The sequence below is a fragment of the Phocoena sinus genome, chromosome 4 (genome assembly GCF_008692025.1).
Source record: "Phocoena sinus isolate mPhoSin1 chromosome 4, mPhoSin1.pri, whole genome shotgun sequence".
Taxonomy (NCBI): domain Eukaryota; kingdom Metazoa; phylum Chordata; class Mammalia; order Artiodactyla; family Phocoenidae; genus Phocoena; species Phocoena sinus.
In genome coordinates, this window is record NC_045766.1 from 89,473,341 (window position 1) to 89,493,175 (window position 19,835).

General features: G+C 39.7%; 1 protein-coding gene across 1 annotated transcript in view; it reads left to right on the forward strand.

The window, feature by feature from the left end:
• The window catches only part of MYH15 (myosin heavy chain 15), a 183,087-nt gene that overhangs the window by 112,886 nt on the left and 50,366 nt on the right, over nucleotides 1-19,835 (forward strand). The window contains 2 exon segments of the mRNA XM_032629422.1: nucleotides 10,809-10,836; nucleotides 10,839-10,934. Coding sequence (XP_032485313.1) covers nucleotides 10,809-10,836; nucleotides 10,839-10,934 — 124 coding nt within the window.

The following is a 19,835-nucleotide window of genomic DNA, read 5'->3' on the forward strand; positions in this document are numbered from 1 at the left end:
TCGTTTCTTTTTATGGCTGAGTAATATTCCATTGTATATATGTGCCACATTTCCTTTCTCAACTCATCTGTCAATGGACACTTAGTTTGCTTCCATGTCCTGGCTATTGTAAATAGAGCTGCAGTGAACATTGTGGTACATGACTCTTTTTGAATTATGGTTTTCTCAGAGTATATGCCCAGTAGTGGGATTGCTGGGTCATATGGTAGTTCTATTTTTAGTTTTTTAAGGAATCTCCATACTGTTCTCCATAGTGGCTGTATCAATTTACATTCCCACCAACAGTGCAAGAGGCTTCCCTTTTCTCCTCATCCTCTCCAGCATTTATTGTTTCTAGATTTTTTAATGATGGCCATTCAGACCAGAGTGAGGTGGTACCTCATTGTGGTTTTGATTTGCATTCTCTAATGATTAGTGATGTTGAGCATACTTTCATGTGTTTGTTGGCAATCTGTATATCTTTTTGGAGAAATGTCTATTTAGTTTTTCTGCCCATTTTTGGATTGTTTGTTTTTTTGATATTGAGTTGCATGAGCTGCTTGTATATTTTGGAGATTAATCCTTTGTCAGTTGCTTCATTTGCAAATATTTTCTCCCATTCTGAGGGTGGTCGTTTTGTCTTGTTTATGGTTTCCTTTGCTGTGCAAAAGCTTTTAAGTTTCATTAGGTCCCATTTGTTTATTTTTATTTCTATTTCTCTAGGAGATGGGTCAAAAAGGACCTTGCTTTGATTTATGTCATAGAGTGTTCTGCCTCTGTTTTCCTCTAAGAGTTTTTATAGTGTCTGGCCTTACATTTAGGTCTTTAATGCATTTTGAGTTTATTTTTGTGTATGGTGTTAGGGAGTGTTCTAATTTCATTCTTTTATATGTAGCTGTCCAGTTTTCCCAGCACCACTTATTGAAGAGGCTGTCTTTTCTCCATTGTATATTCTTGCCTCCTTTATCAAAAATAAGGTGACCATATGTGCATGGGTTTATCTGTGGGCTTTCTATCCTGTTCCATTGATCTGTATTTCTGTTTCTGTGCCAGTACCATATGGTCTTGATTACTGTAGCTTTGTAGTAAAGTCTGAAGTCAGGGAGTCTATTACTCCAGCTCTGGTTTTCTTTCTCAAGATTGCTTTGGCTATTCAGGGTCTTTTGTGTTTCCATGAAAGCTGTGAAATTTTTTGTTCTACTTCTGTGAAAAATTTCATTGGTACTTTGATAGGGATTGCATTGAATCTGTAGATTGCTTTGGGTAGTATATCACTTTTACAATGTTGATTCTTCCAATCCAAGAACATGGTATATCTCTCCATCTGTTTGTATCATCTTTCATTTCTGTCATCAGTGTCTTATAGTTTTCTGCATAGAGGTCTTTTGTCTCCTTAGGTAGGTTTATTGCTAGGTATTTTCATCTTTTTGTTGCAATGGTAAATGGGAGTGATTCCTTAATTTCTCTTTCAGATTTTTCATCATTAGTGTATCGGAATGCAAGAATTTCTGTGCACTAATTTTGTATCCTGCTACTTTACCAAATTCATTGATTAGCTCTAGTAGTTTTCTCATAGTATCTTTAGGATTCTCTATGTATAGTATTTTTTCTGCAACTAGTGACAGCTTTACTTCTTCTTTTCCGATTTGGATTCCTTTTATTTCTTTTTCTTCTCTGATTGCTGTGGCTAAAGCTTTCAAAACTATTTTGAATAATAGTGGTGAGAGTGGACAACCTTGTCTTGTTCCTGATCTTAGACAAAATGGTTTCAGTTTTTCACCATTGAGAACGAAGTTTGCTGTGGGTTTGTCATATATAGCCTTTATTATGTTGAAGTAAGTTCCCTCTACGCCTACTTTCTGGAGGGTTTTTATCATAAATGGGTGTTGAATTTTGTTGAAAGCTTTCTCTGCATCTATTGAGATTATCATATGGTTTTTATCCTTCAATTTGTTAATATGGCGTATCACGTTGATTGATTTGCGTATATTGCAGAATCCTTGCATTCCTGGGATAAACCCCACTTGATCATGGTGTATGATCCTTTTAATTGTCTGTTGGATTCTGTTTGCTAGTATTTTGTTGAGGATTTTTGCATCTGTGTTCAGCAGTGATATTGGCCTGTAGTTTTCTTTCTTTGTGACATCTTTGTCTGGTTTGGTATCAGGGTTATGGTGGCCTTGTAGAATGAGTTTCGGAGTGTTCCTCCTCTGCTATATTTCAGAAGAGTTTGAGAAGGATAGGTCTTAGCTCTTCTCTAAATGTTTGATAGAATTTGCCTGTGAAGCCATCTGGTCCTGGACTTTTGTTTGTTGGAAGATTTTTAATCACAGTCTCAATTTCAGTCCTTGTGATTGGTCTGTTTATATTTTCTATTTCTTCCTCATTCAGTCTCGGAAGATTGTGCTTTCCTAAGAATTTGTCCATTTCTTCCAGGTTATCCATTTTTTTGGCATATAGATGCTTATAGTAATCTCTCATGATTCTTTGTTTTTCTGCAGTGTCAGTTGTTACTTCTCCTGTTTCATTTCTAATTCTGTTGATTTGAGTCTTCTCCCTTTTTTTCTTGATGAGTCTGGCTAATGGTTTACCAATTTTGTTTATCTTCTCAAAGAAACAGCTTTAGTTTTATTGATCTTTGCTATCATTTCCTTCATTTCTTTTTCATTTATTTCTGACCTGAATGTTATGATTTCCTTCCTTCTGCCAACTTCGGTGTTTCTTGGTTCCTGCTTCTCTAATTGCTTTAGGTGTACGGTTAGGTTGTTTATTTCAGATGTTTCTTGTTTCTTGAGGTAGGATTGTACTGCTATAAACTTCTCTCTTACAACTGCTTTTGCTGCATCCCATAGGTTTTGGGTCGTCATGTTTTCATTGTCATTTGTTTCTAAGTATTTTTTGATTTCCTCTTTGATTTCTTCAGTGATCTCTTGGTTATTAAGTAGTGTATTGTTTAGCCTCCATGTGTTTGTAATTTTTACATATTTTTTCATGTAATTGATATCTATTCTCATAGCATTCTGGTCAGAAAAGGTACTTGATATGATTTCAGTTTTCTTAAATTTACCAACGCTTGATTTGTGACCCAAGATATGATCTATCCTGGAGAATGTTCCATGAGCACTTGAGAAGAAAGTGCCTTCTGTGGTTTTGGATGGAATGTCCTTTAACTATCAATTATGTCCATCTTGTTTAATGTATCATTTCAAGCTTGTGTTTCCTTATTTATTTTCATTTTGGATGATCTGTCCATTGGTGAAAGTGGGGTGTTAAAGTCCCCTACTATGATTGTGTTACTGTCGATTTCCCCTCTTATGGCTGTTAGCATTTGCCTTATGTATTGAGATGCTCCTGTGTTGGGTGAATAAATATTTACAATTGTTTATCTTCTTCTTGGATTGTTCCATTGATTATTATGTAGTGTCCGTCTTTGTCTCTTGTGGTAGTCTTTGTTTTAAAGTCTATTTTGTCTGATATGAGAATTGCTACTCCAGCTTTATTTTGATTTCCATTTGCATGGAATATCTTTTTCCATCCCCTGAGTTTTAGTCTGTATGTGTCCATAGGTCTGAAGTGCATCTCTTGTAGAGAGCATATATATGGGCCTCGTTTTTGTATCCATTCTGCCAGTGTGTGTCTTTTGGTTGGGGCATTCAATCCATTTACATTTAAGTTAATTATTGATATGTATTTTCCTATTACCATTTTCTTATTTATTTTGGGTTTGTAGGTCTTTTTCTTCTCTTGTGTTTCCCCACCTAGATAAGTTCCCTTAGCATTTGTTTTAAAGCTGGTTTGGTGGTGCTGAATTCTCTTAACTTTCTTTTGTCTGTAAAGGTTTTAATTTCTCTGTTAAATCTGAATGAGATCCTTGCTGGGTAGAGTAATCTTTGTTGTAGTTTTTTCCCTTTCATCACTTTAAATATGTCCTGCCCCTCCCTTCTGGCTTGCAGAGTTTCTGCTGAAAGATCAGCTCTTAGCCTTTTGGGGATTCCCTTGTATGTTATTTGTTGCTTTTCCCTTGCTGCTTTTAATATTTTTTCTTTGTATTTAATTTTTGATAGTTTGATTACTATGTGTCTTGGCATGTTTCTCCTTGGATTTATCCTGTATGGGACTCTCTGTGCTTCCTGGACTTGATTGAGTATTTCCTTTACCATATTAGGGAAGTTTTCAACTCTAACGTCTTCAAATATTTTCTCAGTCCCTTTCTTTTTCTCTTCTTCTAGGACCCCTATAATTCGAATGTTGGTGCATTTAATGTCCCAGAGGTCTCTAAGACTGTTCTGAATTCTTCTCGTTCGTTTTTCTTTATTCTGCTCTGCAGTAGTTATTTCCACTATTTTATCTTCCAGGTCACTTATCCATTCTTCTGCCTCAGTTATTCTGCTATTGATTCCTTCTAGAGAATTTTTAATTTCCTTTATTGTGTTGTTCATCATTGTTTGTTGTTCATCATCTTCTAGGTCCTTGTTAAACGTTTCATTCTATCTGTCCATTCTATTTCCAAGATTTTAGATCATCTTTACTATGATTACTCTGAATTCTTTTTCAGGTAGATTGCTATTTCCTCTTCATTTGTTTGGTCTGCTGGGTTTTTACCTTGCTCCTTCATCTGCTCTGTGTTTTTCTGTCTTCTCATTTTGCTTAACTTACTGTGTTTGGGATCTCCTTTTCACAGGCTGCAGGTTTGTAATTCCCATTGTTTTTGGTGTCTGCCCCCTGTGGGTAAGTTTGATTCAGTGTGTTGTGTAGGCTTCCTGGTGGAGGGGACTGGTGCCTGTGTTCTGGTGGATGAGGCTGGGTCTTGTCTTTCTGTTGTGCAGGTCCACATCTGGTGGTGTGTTTTGGAGTTTCTGTGACCTTATTATGATTTCAGGGAGCCTCTCTGCTAATGGGTGGGGTTGTGTTCCTGTCTTGCTAGTTGTTTGGCATAGGGTGTCCAGCACTGTAGCTTGCTGGTTGTTGAGTGGAGCTGGGTCTTAGTGTTGAGGTGGAGGTCTCTGGGAGAGCTTTCGCCGTTTGATATTACGTGGAGCCAGGAGGTCTCTGGTGGACCAATGTCCTGAACTCAGCTCTACCATGTTAGAGGCACAGGCCTGGCACTAGGCCAGAGCACCAGGACCCTGTCAGCCACATGGCTCAGAAGAAAAGGGAAAAAAGAAAGAAAGAAAGAAAGAAAAAATATAAATAAAAAGAATTACAGTTATTAAAATAAAACCTAAAAAAAGTATTAAAAATAAAAAAATTAAAGTTTTTTTTTAAAAAAGAAAGATGGAAGAGAGCAAGAAAACCAAAAAACAAATCCACCAATGATAGCAAGTGCTAAAAACTTTATTAAAAAAAAAAAAAGGGCAGACAGAACCCTAGGGCAAATGTTAAAAGCAAAGTTATACAGACAAAATCACACAAGGAAGCATACACATAGACACTCACAAAAAGAGAAAAAGGAAAACATATATATATATCTATATATTTTTAAAAAAAGGAAGAGAGCAACCAAATCAATAAACAAATTTACCAATGATAATAAACTCTAAATACTAAACTAAGATAAACATAAAACCAGAAACCAGTCAGTTGCATACAGCAAACCCCACGTCTACAGTTGCTCCCAAAGTCCACTGCCTCAATTTTGGGATGATTTGTTGTCTATTCGGTATTCCACAAATGCGGGGTACATTAAGTTGATTGTGGAGATTTAATCTGCTGCTCCTGAGGCTGCTGGGAGAGATTTCCCTTTCTCTTCTTTGTTACAGCTCCTGGGGTTCAGCTTTGGATTGGCCCGGCCTCTGCATGTAGGTTGCCTGAGGGCGTGTGTTCTTCGCTCAGACAGGATGGGGTTAACGGAGCTGCTGATTCGGGGGCTCTGGCTCACTCAGGCCGGGGGGGAGGGAGGGGCGCGGAGTGCGGGGCGAGCCTGCAGCGGCAGAGGCCAGCGTGATGTTGCACCAGCCTGAGGCGCCGTGTGTTCTCCCAGGGAAGTTGTCCCTGGATCACGGGACCCTGGCAGTGGTGGGCTGCCTAGGATCCTGGGAGGGGAGGTGTGGATAGTGACCTGTGCTCGCACACAGGCTTCTTGGTGGCAGCAGCAGCACCCTTAGCATTTCTTGCCCTGTCTCTGGGCTCCGTGCTGATAGCCGCGCCTCCCGCCCATCTCTGGAGCTCCTTTAAGCGGAGCTCCTAATCCCCTCTCCTCGCGCACCAGGAAACAAAGAGGCAAGAAAAAGTCTCTTGCCTCTTCGGCAGGTCCAGACTTTTTCGCGGACACACTCCCGGCTAGCTGTGGCGCACTAACCCCTTCAGGCTGTGTTCACGCAGACAACCCCAGTCCTCTCCCGGGGCTCCGACCGAAGCCCGAGCCTCAGCTCCCAGCCCCGCCCGCCCCGGCGGGTGAGCAGACAAGCCTCTTGGGCTGGTGAGTGCCGGTCGGCACCGATCCTCTGTGTGGGAATCTCTCCGCTTTGCCTTCCGCACCCCTGTTGCTGTGCTCTCCTCCGCGGCCCCGAAGCTTCCCGCCTCCGCCACCCGCAGTCTCCGCCCGCAAAGGGGCTTCATAGTGTGGGGAAACCTTTCCTCCTTCACAGCTCCCTCCAATGGTGCAGGTCCCGTCCCTATTCTTTTGTCTCTGTTTTTTCTTTTGCCCTACCCAGGTACGTGGGGAGTTTCTTGCCTTTTGGGAGGTCTGAGGTCTTCTGCCAGCGTTCAGTAGGGGTTGTTCCACATGTAGATGTATTTGTGATGTGTTTGTGGGGAGGAAGGTGATCTCCACGTCGTACTCCTCCACCATCTTGAAGGTCTCTCTTAAAAGAATTTTCTTAATTGGTTCTTTCAAAATTCAGTAATGTCTCCCTTTCCTCAAATTAGCATGTCTAAAACCAAACTTATCCCCTTCTCCTGAAGCTGACACATTTCCTGTGGACATTTTTGTTACCAGCAGCACCCTGTTTCTTCCGTCACCCAGACTCTAAGCCTAGAATTGATTATTTGTTTCCTCTCTGTTCTTGGATTTCCAATCAATTATTACAGCAGGTCAATTTTGCACTGTCTTGCAATTTTTCATTCCATTCCCACTCACATGTATGACTTTCATTATCTTTTAACTGGACTATTGCAGTGGTTTTCTAAATTATCTTTTTTTGCTTTTAGTCTTTTTTTTTCCCCTCTATTTTAAATAGTATCTGTATGAATATTTTGAGAGATGGCTTTATTGAATCATGTCCCTGCTTCAAAGTGAACTCCAAACTTGTGCCCTTCAAGGTACCCTGTGGCTTGTGATCTGACTCCACTTGCCCTGAATATTTTAGATTCTGGTACTTTGTTTCCTGGACCCTCTATTTCAGCCAAATATCTACTTTGCCACCAATATGCCTTTTCCAACTAAACTGTCTCCCTGGAATGCTCAAGTTCAACTTTTCTTATTAAAATTTTATCTGTTTCTTAATTCTTGTAGCACTTTTGGTGTCCCCCTTTTCTGGTGCATTGTATGGTCTTTTCACTTTGCTTCAATAGAAGACATCTCTAAGGCAGAAGCTAGGTCTTATTTTACTCATGTTTACTACATGCTTTCCGTAATCTGTACACTCAGTTACTAGCATTAATCTGTTACATATGCCTCTTGGGAATTCTGTGGCTCATGGGTTTAACAATTTGTCCAGGGTCACAAAAATTATATGGCAGAGCTGGGCCTCAGCTCCAAATCCTGTGTATATCTGTGGGTGACTTCATTCTGCCTTACATATTTGTTGGTGGGATAAAGTGATTCTGTTCACCCTCATAGGCATATCCATTATGCTGAACTTTAACTTGTATTGTTTACTTCATCTTTTCTTGACTTATAATGCCAGAAATGCCAATACTCTGTGGTACAGTGGAAACTGAAGCATTTTTGAAAGTATATTAGGCTGACAGAGAGGCTCAGGGCAATTTAGAAGTTATAGGCAATCTCACAATTATCTTGATTATTTTGAATTCCCATTGGTTCCTGAATTTCTAGGAGGCAGCATTTTTATGCATCATTTTAAGAGCCAGCTTTAGGATGAGTGTGCATTATTTCATTAACCTTTTCCTTCTTGGTATCAAAATTTAGTGTCTATCTCTAGGCTTAAACTTGAAGTTCTTTTGAAGGTACCACCCCTTTGAATGTTATACCTCTGTACAGGCCACCTTTAGATGAACAATCTCTTTGTCTTTTGCAGACCCTGCTTATGAAAATACTTTTTCAATTGAAAACACTATACCAGTGTAAACAATGCCCATGGATAACTACCATTTGAAGCGGTGCCTAAGGGCAAGTGTCTTTCCTGTGTGCCCAGTGGCTGCCTACTCTGCTGATGTGCACAGCCAGCTTCTCTTGAAAACTGGGGATTCTCTGGCTCCTTTGCTTGCCATATCCACAAAACTGACTAAGTTGTCTTATAGAGATCTGTATTCTTTTACCCTCAGCAAACAGGTGTGTAGCAGAGCACACTCATGACCACAAGCAGAATTGGCATTTCTCCCATCTGGCTGTGTTCCTCTTGGCCCCAGTTCATGGATCATTTATTACTGGAGAGAACATAAAATAAAGATGGTTCACAGAGTCATCATTTTTATCCAGTTTCTTCTGGGACCCAGGATTCATGACAATTTGAGCCAACTAGGATGTTAAGTCAATTAATTCTTAACATTTCCTTTGTTGTTATGTCATACAATGGATGCTTAGGAATCTAGTATCTAGTGCCTGACTTTTTTTTTTTTTGCATCTGCACAGGCAATTATCAGTTCAAATCCTAAACCCAATGCATACTAGCTGTGTGAATTTGGGCAAGGTATTTAGCCTCTCTAACTCTGTTTTCTCATTTATAAAACAGAGGCAATCTGAGTTCTTGAGAAATATTGTGAGGAAAACAGCAAGTGTGCCAACTTTGACTATCAAATTACTTTCAGAAGTGGGAGCAAACATATTCAACATTTGAAATATTAGAAATTACAGACTATCTAAAAAGTGTTACCTGTGTCACTACTATAGCTTCTAGTAGCAAGTGGAGAATGTGGATAATTGAGTGTGGCTGGCATTTGCCATCAGTGCTCTAAACTACATGATGCCGATGGCATTGTAGAGAGAGCTGATCACTGAATCTTTGCCAGGTCTGGTTTCATAACCACCACTAAGCGTGGGTGTGCTATGGAACATCTGAGAATAGAACTATTCCTTGTCAGCCTCCAAATGGGCAGGCACCTGATGTGCCTCTTCCCTTGTTTGCTAATCAGTGGATAATATCCCAAGTCAGTTAAAAAAACAAAACAAAACAAGTTTGGGGGTTGGGGCTTATAAGGAAAGCTTGAAGGTGACTTCTAAGTAAACTGTGGTGGGTATGTTGGCCAACCTCTCACAAAAGTCTGCAGTAATTTGAGTGTCCTAGACATTTATTAAGTGCCTATTTTGTGTCAAGCACTACATTTGGCCTTGGGAATATAAGATGTAATCTAGGAGTCTTTCATAAAGAGTTTAAAATAGTCATTAGGGTAAGCTTAAAGAGAACAGTCTTCAACAGAGCATAGGCTCCAGCAGGAGAGCTCCAATATTTGCTGATTCAGAAGTTTCCCAGAGGACCAAACCTGGTGTCATCTTTGAAATGTCTTTGGCCTTGGCCATTGCTATATCATAAAAATTAGTTTAACATGGAAACTATTAGACTCACTACCAGATTTCACAGTTTTCACTATTTTCTTGGAATGCCATTGGTGTGATCCTTTCTTTGTTGTAGTTGTCCCTCCTCTTCCTACTTTTTCCATAGTACTATTTCTTTATAGAGACGAAAGTCTCATGGGGCTGTTTTATGAATTGTGATTTAATACATGTAAAGAGCAAAACACAAAAACAGCTATGTGAAATCTACGGAACTGTGGTTCTATAGTACCACCAGTGTCATTTTATGACTTCTGACCATATTAATAATGAGAATGCAAATTATAGCTAGGTAAAGAGGATAGCACCATCTTACATGTGGCAGCTCTTTGTCCTGAAAATATTGGGTTTCATGGTATTGGCATTAGTTTCCAGAGTGTGGCAAGAGTCTGATGATTAGATTGGTTACTTAACCAGGTAGAAGTGCAAAGGCCACATGGCATATCCATTTCTTCAAACATGAACAATTCTGAGAGTTAGAGTTTAGGATTGAAATGTTAACTCAACAGGGTAATCAGGAGCCTGCAGCCTTAGTGATCGGGAGGGTCCAGTTGTTTTAACAGTTTAAACTTCTGTTATTGTGCTACTGCAGCTCAGATCCATGTGCTTTCTCCTATCCTTCTTGGTCAGCCCTTTGGATTTCCTTCCTTCCTCCTCCATCTCTTCCCATCTTTCCTTTCCCTTCCCTCTGAGCCTACCCCCTTGTTAACTGACCTCCTCATACGTGCTAGACACGATTCAAGGCACTGGGGGCATAATCTGTGATTAGATGGAATCTCTACCCTCATGAAACATATTCTAGCAGGAAAGAAAGATGGTTAAATATATAATACAATGTCAGGAAGTGACTATGTACTTCATCACTGACACGTTTTCTTCTTCAGAAAAGCAGTGAATTCTAGAGAGGGTCCCCGATACCCAAAGAGTCATTTCTCCATTAATACCTATAATCTGAAAAGTTTGGGCCTCTGAGGGGCCCAGACCCTGAGTGTATTGTGCTTTCCTAAATTAGAAGACATGGTTTCCCAATGCTGGCTGTGGCTTTCAGGGCAGAGGAGAGCACAAGGGTCCCAGGAACCACCCCTCCCCTCCTTCCTTATGCAGCTAATTCAGCATGGTCTCTATAAACCATGTCCAATCTTTCCTTCTCAACTCATAGGGTAATGCTGAGAAGCTCTGTAGTCTGTATGAGAGCACTTGAATGAAGAAAATGCAAAACTAGATGAAGTGACTCAGTTGGCAAATGATCTGACAGCACAGAAAACAACACTACGGAGTGAAAATGGTAAGTGAACTTTCAGTGATGCTTCACTTATGAGTCTCAATCCCACAGACTGGTAGAGAGACCACTGAAATGGTGAAACAGTTATTGAGCCTGAGTGGGCACTTAAAAATTCTAGGGGACAAATGAGGCCCTTGATGTTACCTTGTCCACAGACACACTCTTGTCTGGGAAAGATCACCTCTGTACCACCTTGGGAGTCCCCGCCCAGGTCTCCTCCTTGAAGGGAAAATGCAACATGCAGTTGACTGGAGCAGCTTTCAAGGTCAAAGGATGGTAGGGGCTGTCCACACAGTCTACAAACATGCCTCTTCATCATATCTACCTCATTGAAATAGGCATTTTTCCTAATTTTCAGTAATGAGCCCACACCTCTTTTTTATATTTAAATTTATTTAAATTTATTTAAAAAATTGAAGTATAGGTAATTTACAATGTTGTGTTGCTTTCAAGTGTACAGCAAAGTGATTCAGTTATACATATATATGTATTCTTTTTCAGATTCTTTTGCATGGTAGGGTATTACAAAATACTGAGTATAGTTCCCTGTGCTATACAGTAGGTCCTTGTTTACCTATTTTATATATAGTAGTGTGTGTATGTTAATCCCAAACTCCTAATTTATGTCCCTCCCCCATCCCTGCTATCCCCTTTGGTAACCATAAGTTTCTTTCTATGTCTGTGAGTCTACTGTTTGTTTTGTAAATAAGTTCATTTGTATCATTTTTTTAAATTCCACGTATAAGTGATATCATATGACTTTCTGACTTACTTCACTTAATATGATAATCTCTAGGTCCATCCATGTTGCTTCAAATGACATTATTTCATTCTTTTTTATGGCCAAGTAATATTCCATTGTGTGTGTGTATGTGTATATATGTATACATACACACACACACACACACACACACATATATATATACATACATACACATCACAGCTTCTTTACCCATTCAGTTGTGGATCGACATTTAGGTTGTTTCCATGTCTTGGCTATTGTAAATAGTGCTGCTATGAACATTGGTTTCCTCTAGATATATGGCCAGGAGTGGGATTGTGGATCATATGGTAATTCTTTTTTTAGTTTTTCAGACACCTCCATACTGTTCTCCATAGTGGCTGCACCAGTTAACATTTCCACCAACAGTGTAGGAGGGTTCCCTTTTCTGCATATCCTCTCCAGCATTAATTGTTTGTTGACTTTTTGATGATGACAGTTCTGAATGGTGTGAGGTGATACCTCATTGTAGTTTTGATTTGCATTTCTCTAATAATTTGTGAAGCTGAGCATCTTTTCATGTGCCTGTTGGCCATCTGTATGTCTTCTTTGGAGAAATGTCTATTTAGGTCTTCTGTCCATTTTTTGATTGGGTTGTTGGTTTTTTTGATATTAAGCTGTATGAGCTGTTTGTATATTTTGGAAATTAATACCTTGTGGGCTGCATTGTTTGCAAATATTTTCTCCCATTCTGAGAGTTGTCTTTTTCTTCTGTTTCTGGATTCCTTTGCTGTGCAAAAGCTTTTAAGTTTAATTAAGTCCCATTAATTTATTTTTGTTTTTATTTCCTTTACCCTAGGAGACAGATGCAAAAAGATACTTCTGTGATTTATGTCACAGTGTGTTCTGCCTATGTTTTCCTCTAGGAGTTTTATAATATCCAGTATTACATTTAAGTCTTTAATCGATTTTGAGTTTATTTTTGTGTATGGTGTTAGAGAATGTTCTAATTTCATTCTTTTACATGTAGCTGCCCAGTTTTCCCAGCACCACTTCTTGAAGAGACTGTCTTTTCTCCTTTGTATATTCTTGCCTTCTTTGTCATAGATTAATTGACCGTATTGTGTGGGTTTTTTTCTGGGCTTTCTATCCTGTTTCATTGATCCATGTCTGTTTTTGTGCCAGTACCATACTGTTTTGATTACTGTAACTTTGTAGTATAGCCTGAAGTCAAGGAGCATAATTCCTCCAGCCGTGTCCTTCTTTCTCAAGATTGTTTTGGCTATTCAGGGTCTTTTGTGTTTCCATACAAATTAAAAATTTTTTGTTCTAGTTCTGTGAAAAATGCCACTGGTAATTTGATAGGGATCACATTGAATCTGTAGATTGCCTTGGGTAGTATGAACCCACACCCCTTTTTTACATTCAGTAAAAGCCATAGTCTGGGGCTTCCCTAGTGGCTCAGTGGTTGAGAGTCCACCTGCCAATGCAGGGGACACGGGTTCGTGCCCCGGTCTGGGAAGATCCCACATGCCGCGGAACGGCTAGGCCTGTAAGCCATGGCCGCTGAGCCTGCGCGTCCAGAGCCACAACAGGAGAGGCCACAACAGTGAGAGGCCCACGTACTGCAAAAAAAAAAAAATAATAAAAAGCCATAGTCTGTACAATGGCCTACAAGGGTCAGATGCTTGGGCCCCATTATCTCTCTGACCTCTTCTACTTTCTCTTCTCTCATTCTGCCTTGGTCACTTGGACCTCTTTGCTGTGTTTTGAACATACCATGCACACTCCCACCCTAGAGTCTTGCCCTGACTATTTCCTCTTGTCTTGACTATTTCAGCAAAGACTTAAAGATGAGGGTTAATCAAATAGATCTGGGAGGAGTCAGGATAGGCCTTGTTGGGAAGGTGACATTTGAGTGCTCTCAACCAGTTTTCTCCATGTGCTTCTATTTTCATAGCATTTAATACCTTCAAAGAAGCTACATGCTTGACATAATAAATAAGTTTGTCATGTCTCCACCTGCCAGAATGTACCCTACACAAGGGCAGGGGTCTTTGTTTTGATCACTGATTTTTGTCAGTCATCTAGAACAATGCCTGCCACTTATTGGAGATCCACAAACATTTGATCAATTGAAAGTAGAACAATGTTCCGTTGACTTATTCTTAACTGTCAACCACTATTGTTAGTGAGATCTTTTTCCTATATTTTACATGGTGGCAATCTATTTGAGGTTTTTCATTTTCAGTTTGTCATGAGCTTTTTTTGTATCTTGCATACTCAGTCACTTACAAGAGTGCTTCGAATCCATCAAGTAGATGGACAATGGTTACTTCATCTTGTCCTGTAACTTGCTTGTCTGCTATGAACAGCATGTGGCTAGCTGTTTGTCTGTAATTAGAATTATTTTTAGTAATATATTCCCAAAGATAGAATTCCTAGGTCAATGAAAATAAACAATGTGTTCTTGATGCCCAGAGGCACTCACTTTAAAACGAGAGTGAAAACCGTTTATCCTTCTGCCTATGGACACCTCTGTTTCTAGATGTTAATCTAGAGTCAAAGCTAAATTAGAATGAACTGGCAAAATAACAAACCTGGAAATCTAGAAGAGGAAGGAGTTTTGGATTCTAGCAGGGACACTAAGTAGAACTCTTATGCTGGTGACAGGGTGTATTACACTTGGCCTCATTACAAAACCCCCAGTTTGATCTTCTGTGCCATTTAGGATGTAGTCTACGTGGGGACTGTTCAGTTCAGAGACTAAGCTGGAGTACACCTTTTTGTCCAGCTCTGAAGGTAGTATTGTATACAAGTTTTTTCATAGACATTGCCTACCTCTCTACCTATTGGCATTAATTTTCTACTCACTTTTTTGTTGAGGAAATTGGTGGGTGAGTGAAATGAAAGTGGATCTGAGATGATAATTCTGCTTAGGATGCAGGACCTTTTATTTCCTCCTTTATTCTCAGCTTTACCTTTTGGCTTTTGTACAAATTAAATTTTAGGTATATACCTATCCAAACCTCCCCTCCTCTCACTAGGTCTATGCTCCAGATTTTTTGCTGCTTTTTTTGCTACTATCACCAAAGTTTCTTTCTCATGGCCTGTCCTGTCCACTGATTATACTCTGCTTTCAAAGGAGACCAAGAGTAAATGTGATCAATTAAGCCATGTTAAGTGAGTCCTAGTTCTATAAAATATGTGATATGTTTGTCTTAACTCCCTAATGCAGGGGTCCCTAATCCCTGGGCTGCGGTCCACAGCCTATTAGGAACCAGGCCGCACAGCAGGAGGTGAGTGGTGGGCGAGAGAGCGAAGCTTCATCTGCCGCTCCCCATCGCTTCCCATTGCTTGCATTATCACCTGAACCATCCCCCACGACCCCGTCTGTGGAAGAATCGTCTTCCACAAAACCAGTCCCTGGTGCAAAAAAGGTTGGGGACTGCTGCCCTAATGGACTGGCATTTCCCCAGAAAACTTTTAAATATGATGTATCACCCAGAGCCTCTCAGTTTTGGTCTATGCAACCCCAGCAATTGTCAAGACTCTTTTAGGGGAACTAAGTAAGAGGTTAGAACTATTTCATTCTAATACTAAGATTCTGTTTGCTTTTTAAATTCTTTTGCTGCTGTTATTGATGGTGCAAAAGCAATGCCGATTAAAACTGCTGGAGCCTTATCACAAGCTGAGGCAGTAGCACCACACTGTAGTTATAATCGTTGTATTCGCTGGTCCATACTCAACAGTTTAAAATAAAAGAAGTCAGTTTTACTTAAGAATGTCTTTAATGAAACAGTAAAAATTAATTATACTACATCTCAACCCCGAGTATATATCTTTTTAATATTCTGTGTGACAAAACGAAAAGTATGCATAAAGCACTTCCATTTCATACTGAAGTAGGATGTGTGATTGTGCAAGTTCTGAGTTGAACTAGCAATCTTTTCAGGAAGAATCATATTTACTTGAAAGAACATTTGACAAACTATGCTTATTCAGACTCAGATATTTTCTCAAAAATGAACAAAGTGAGCCTGTCACTACAAGGAAAACAGCTGACAATATTTGTTGCCAATAATAAAAGTGGAGCTTTTAGGTAAAATTAGATTTCGGAAAACAGTTAGTTACCATCATAAGCTTGATGGCTATCAATTCTTGAAGACTTTTCTTTTTTCTTCCTTTTTTATTGAAATATAGTTGATGTGAAATATGATATTAGTTTCAGGTATATAACATAGTGATTCAACATTTATTTATATTTCAAATTGCTCACCACAATAAGTCTAGTAACCATCTGTCATCATACAAAGTTATTTCAGTACCGTTGACTATATTCCCTATACTGTACATCATGTCCCCATGACTTACCTATTTTATAACTAAAATAAGAAGTTTGTACCTCTTAATCCCCTTCACCTGTTTCACTTAACCCTCCCACCACCTTTGCCTCTGGCAACCACCACTTTGTTCTCTGTATCTATGAGTCTGTTTCTGTATTGTTGTGTTTGTTCCTTTTTTTTTTAGATTCCACATATTAGTGAAATAATAAGGTATTTGTCTTTGTTTGTCTGACTTATTTTAGTTAGCATGATACCCTCTAGGCTCATCCATGTTATTGCAAATGACATAATTTCACTATTTTTTATGGCTGAGTAATATTCTATTGCATACACACACACACACACACACGCACACACACACGCACACTGCATCTTCCTTATTTATCTATTGAAAGACAACTTAGGTTGCTTCCATATCTTGGCTATTATAAATAATGATGCTATGGATACAGGGGTGCACATATCTTTTCAAATTAGTGTTTTTATTTTCTTCCAGTAAGTATCCAGAAGTGGAACTGATAGATTGTATACGGTTTTAAAATTTTTTAAAGTTTTTAAGGAACTACCATACTGTTTCCATAGTGGTTGCTCCAATTTACAGTGCCATCAACGGTGCATGAGGGCTCCCTTTTCTCCACATTCTCACCAACACTTGTTATTTGTTGTCTTTTTGATGTATCCATTCTGACAGGTGTGAAGTGATATCTCATTGTGCTTTTGATTTGCATTTTCCTGATGATTAGTGATGTTGAGCATCTTCTCATGTGTCTGTTGGCCATTTGAATGTCTTCCCTGGGGGGGAAAAATGTTTATTCAGGTCCTCTGCCCATTTTTAAATCAGACTTTTTGTTTTGTTGATATTGAGTTGTGTGAATTCTTTGTATATTTTAGATATTAACCCTTTATTGTATATATCATTTGCAAATATCTTCTCCCATTCAGTAGGTTGTCTTTTCATTTTGTGATGGTTTCCTTTGCTGTGCCAAAGCTTTTTAGTTTGATTAGGTCCCATTAGTTTATTTTTACTTTTGTTTCCCTTGCCTGAGGAAAGAGATCCAAAAGCATATTGCTGAGACCAGTGTCAAAAAGTATACAGTCTAAAAAAAAAAAAAAGTATACAGTCTATGTTTTCTTCTAGGAGTTTTATAGTTTCAAGTCTTACATTTAAGTCATTTTGAATTTATTTTTGTGCATGGTGTGAGAAAATAGTCCATTTTGATTCCTTTCATTTAACTTCCAGTTTTCCCAGCACCATTTATTGAAGACTGTCTTTTCCCCACTGTATGTTCTTGACTCCTTAGTTGTAAATTAACTGCCCATGTAAGTGTGGGTTTATTTCTGGCCTCTCTATTCTGTTCCATCGAACTATGTGTCTAGTTTTGTACTAGTATCATAAAGTTTTGATTACTGTAGCTTTGTAGCATAGTTTGAAATCAAGGAGTATGATACCTCCAGCTTTGTTCTTTCTCATGATTGCTTTGGCTATTCTGTGGTTCTATACAAATTTTAGGATTATTTGTTCTAGTTTTGTGAAAAATGCCAAAAATGTATTTGGATAGGGGTTGCATTGAATCTGTAGATTGCTTTGGGTAGGAATATTTTAGCAATACTAATTCTTCCAATCTATGAACATAGAATATCTTTCCATTTACTTGTATCTTCAGTTTCTTTCATCAGTGTCTTAGTTTTCCAAGTACAGGTCTTTCACCTCCTTGGTTAAATTTAGTCCTAGGGGGCTTCCCTGGTGGCGCAGTGGTTGAGAGTCCACCTACTGATGCAGGGGACACGGGTTCATGCCCCGGTCCGGGAAGATCCCACATGCCATGGAGCGGCTAGGCCCGTGAGCCCTGGCCGCTGAGCCTGCATGTCTGGAGCCTGTGCTCTGCAACAGGAGAGGCCACAACAGTGAGAGGCCTGAGTACCGCAAAACAAACAAACAAAAATATTTAATCCTAGGTATTTTATTCATTTTGATGCAATTGTAAAGGGAGTTGTTTTCTTCATTTCTCTTTCTGATAGTTTGTTATTAGTGTACAGAAATGTAACTGAATCTGTATATTGATTTTGTATCCTGCAAATTTATTGAATTCGTTTATTAGTTCTAATAGTTTTTTGATGGAGTCTTTAGGGTTTTCTATGTATAGTATCATATCATCTGCAAATAGTGACAGTTTTATTTCTTCCTTTCCAATTTAGATGTCTTTATCTCTTTTTCTTTTCTGATTGCTATGTCTAGGAATTCCAGTACTGTGTAGAATAAAAGTGGCAAAAACGAATATCCTTGTTTTGTTCCTGATCTTTGAGCCATCTTCACCATTGAGTTTTCACCATTGAGTATTATGTTAGCTGTGCTTTTGTCATAGATGGTCTTTATTATGTTGAGGTATTTTCCCTCTATATGTTCTCTGTCTCTCTCTATGTCTTTCTCTCTCTCTCTCTCCCCTCCTTCTGGGACCTCTATAGCACAAATGTTAGTGTGCCTGATGTTGTCCCAGAGGTCCCTTAAACTAATCTCTCTTAAAAAGAGAGATTTCTTTTTTGCTGTTATGATTGGGTGATTTCCAATACCTCATCTTCCAGATTGCTGATCTGTTCTTCAGGATCTTTTAATCTGCTGTTGATTCCCTTAATGTGTTCTCATTTCAGTCATTATAATCTTCAGTTCTGATTGGTTCTTTTTTATATTGTCTATATTTTTGTTGAAGTTCTCACTGAGTTCACCTCTTCTTCTCCTAAGTTTGGTAAGCATCTTTGTGAGTATTACTTTGAATTCTTTTCTGATAAATTGCTTATCTCCATTTTGTTTAGTTCTTTTTCTGGAGTTTTGTCTTGTTCTTTCATTTGGAAAGTATTCCTTTGTCTCCTCGCTTTGCCTAACTCTTTGTGTTTGTTTCTATGTATTAGGTAGATCAGCTCCATATCCTAGTCTTGAGAGAGTAGCCTTATGTGTGGCACAATTCCCCATGATCACCAGAGCCAGTTTTTCCCGGGGTTTCCCCTGTTTGGGCTTCATGCACCCTCTTATTGTGGTTGGGCCACAATTGCTGTTGGCACACTGGTTGAGGGGGCTGGCCCCAGCCCTGGCTGGCTGCATAGCTTGGTTGTGACTGCTGTAGGTGTGCTGTGGGCCACTTGGGGTGACCCCCAAGTGGGAGCTTCTTGGAGGGGGTGCTGATGCTGGCCAAGGTGGCTCACCAGGTTGGATGGGGTAAGAGCCACTTTGGAGGGGCACCAGTGCCAGCTCATGCCACCTGCCCGATGGAGTGGACATGGAGTGGCTTTTGAGGGGCCTTCCAAGGTGGGTCCTCAGGGAATGTTGGGGCAGGGTACACTGTGTTAGCTAGGTTGACTGAAAGTAACAGAAATGGTGCCCACCGGTCCTGGGCCAGCCAGCTAGGTGGCAGAAGAGTTAAAAAAATAAAAAGGTGCGCACAAGTGCTTCTGCCACTGGAGAAAGTTCTGCCAGATCCCTGCCCCTCCAAAATATGTCGTAATATTAGTCAATGAATTTCCTTCTTGTACGACTCAGGTGTTTTTCAAGCTGTTGCCTCTCTATTGGGACCAGGAGCAAGTGAGTTTGTACACAAGCATTGTCTGCAGTTTCCTGCAGTCCTCTGGCTCTCCCAGCCCTAAGCCCCACTGGTTTTCAAAGCCAGACATTACGGAGTCTTGTCTTCCCGGTGTAAGAACCCTGGGCTGGGGAGCATGATGTGGGGCTTGGACCCCTCCCTCCCCAGCGGGGACCTCCACAGTTGTGATATCCCTCCCACTTATTAGTTGCCTTATCGGGGGTGTGGGCTCTGATTAGACCACGTCTCTGCCCTCTTACCCATTCCC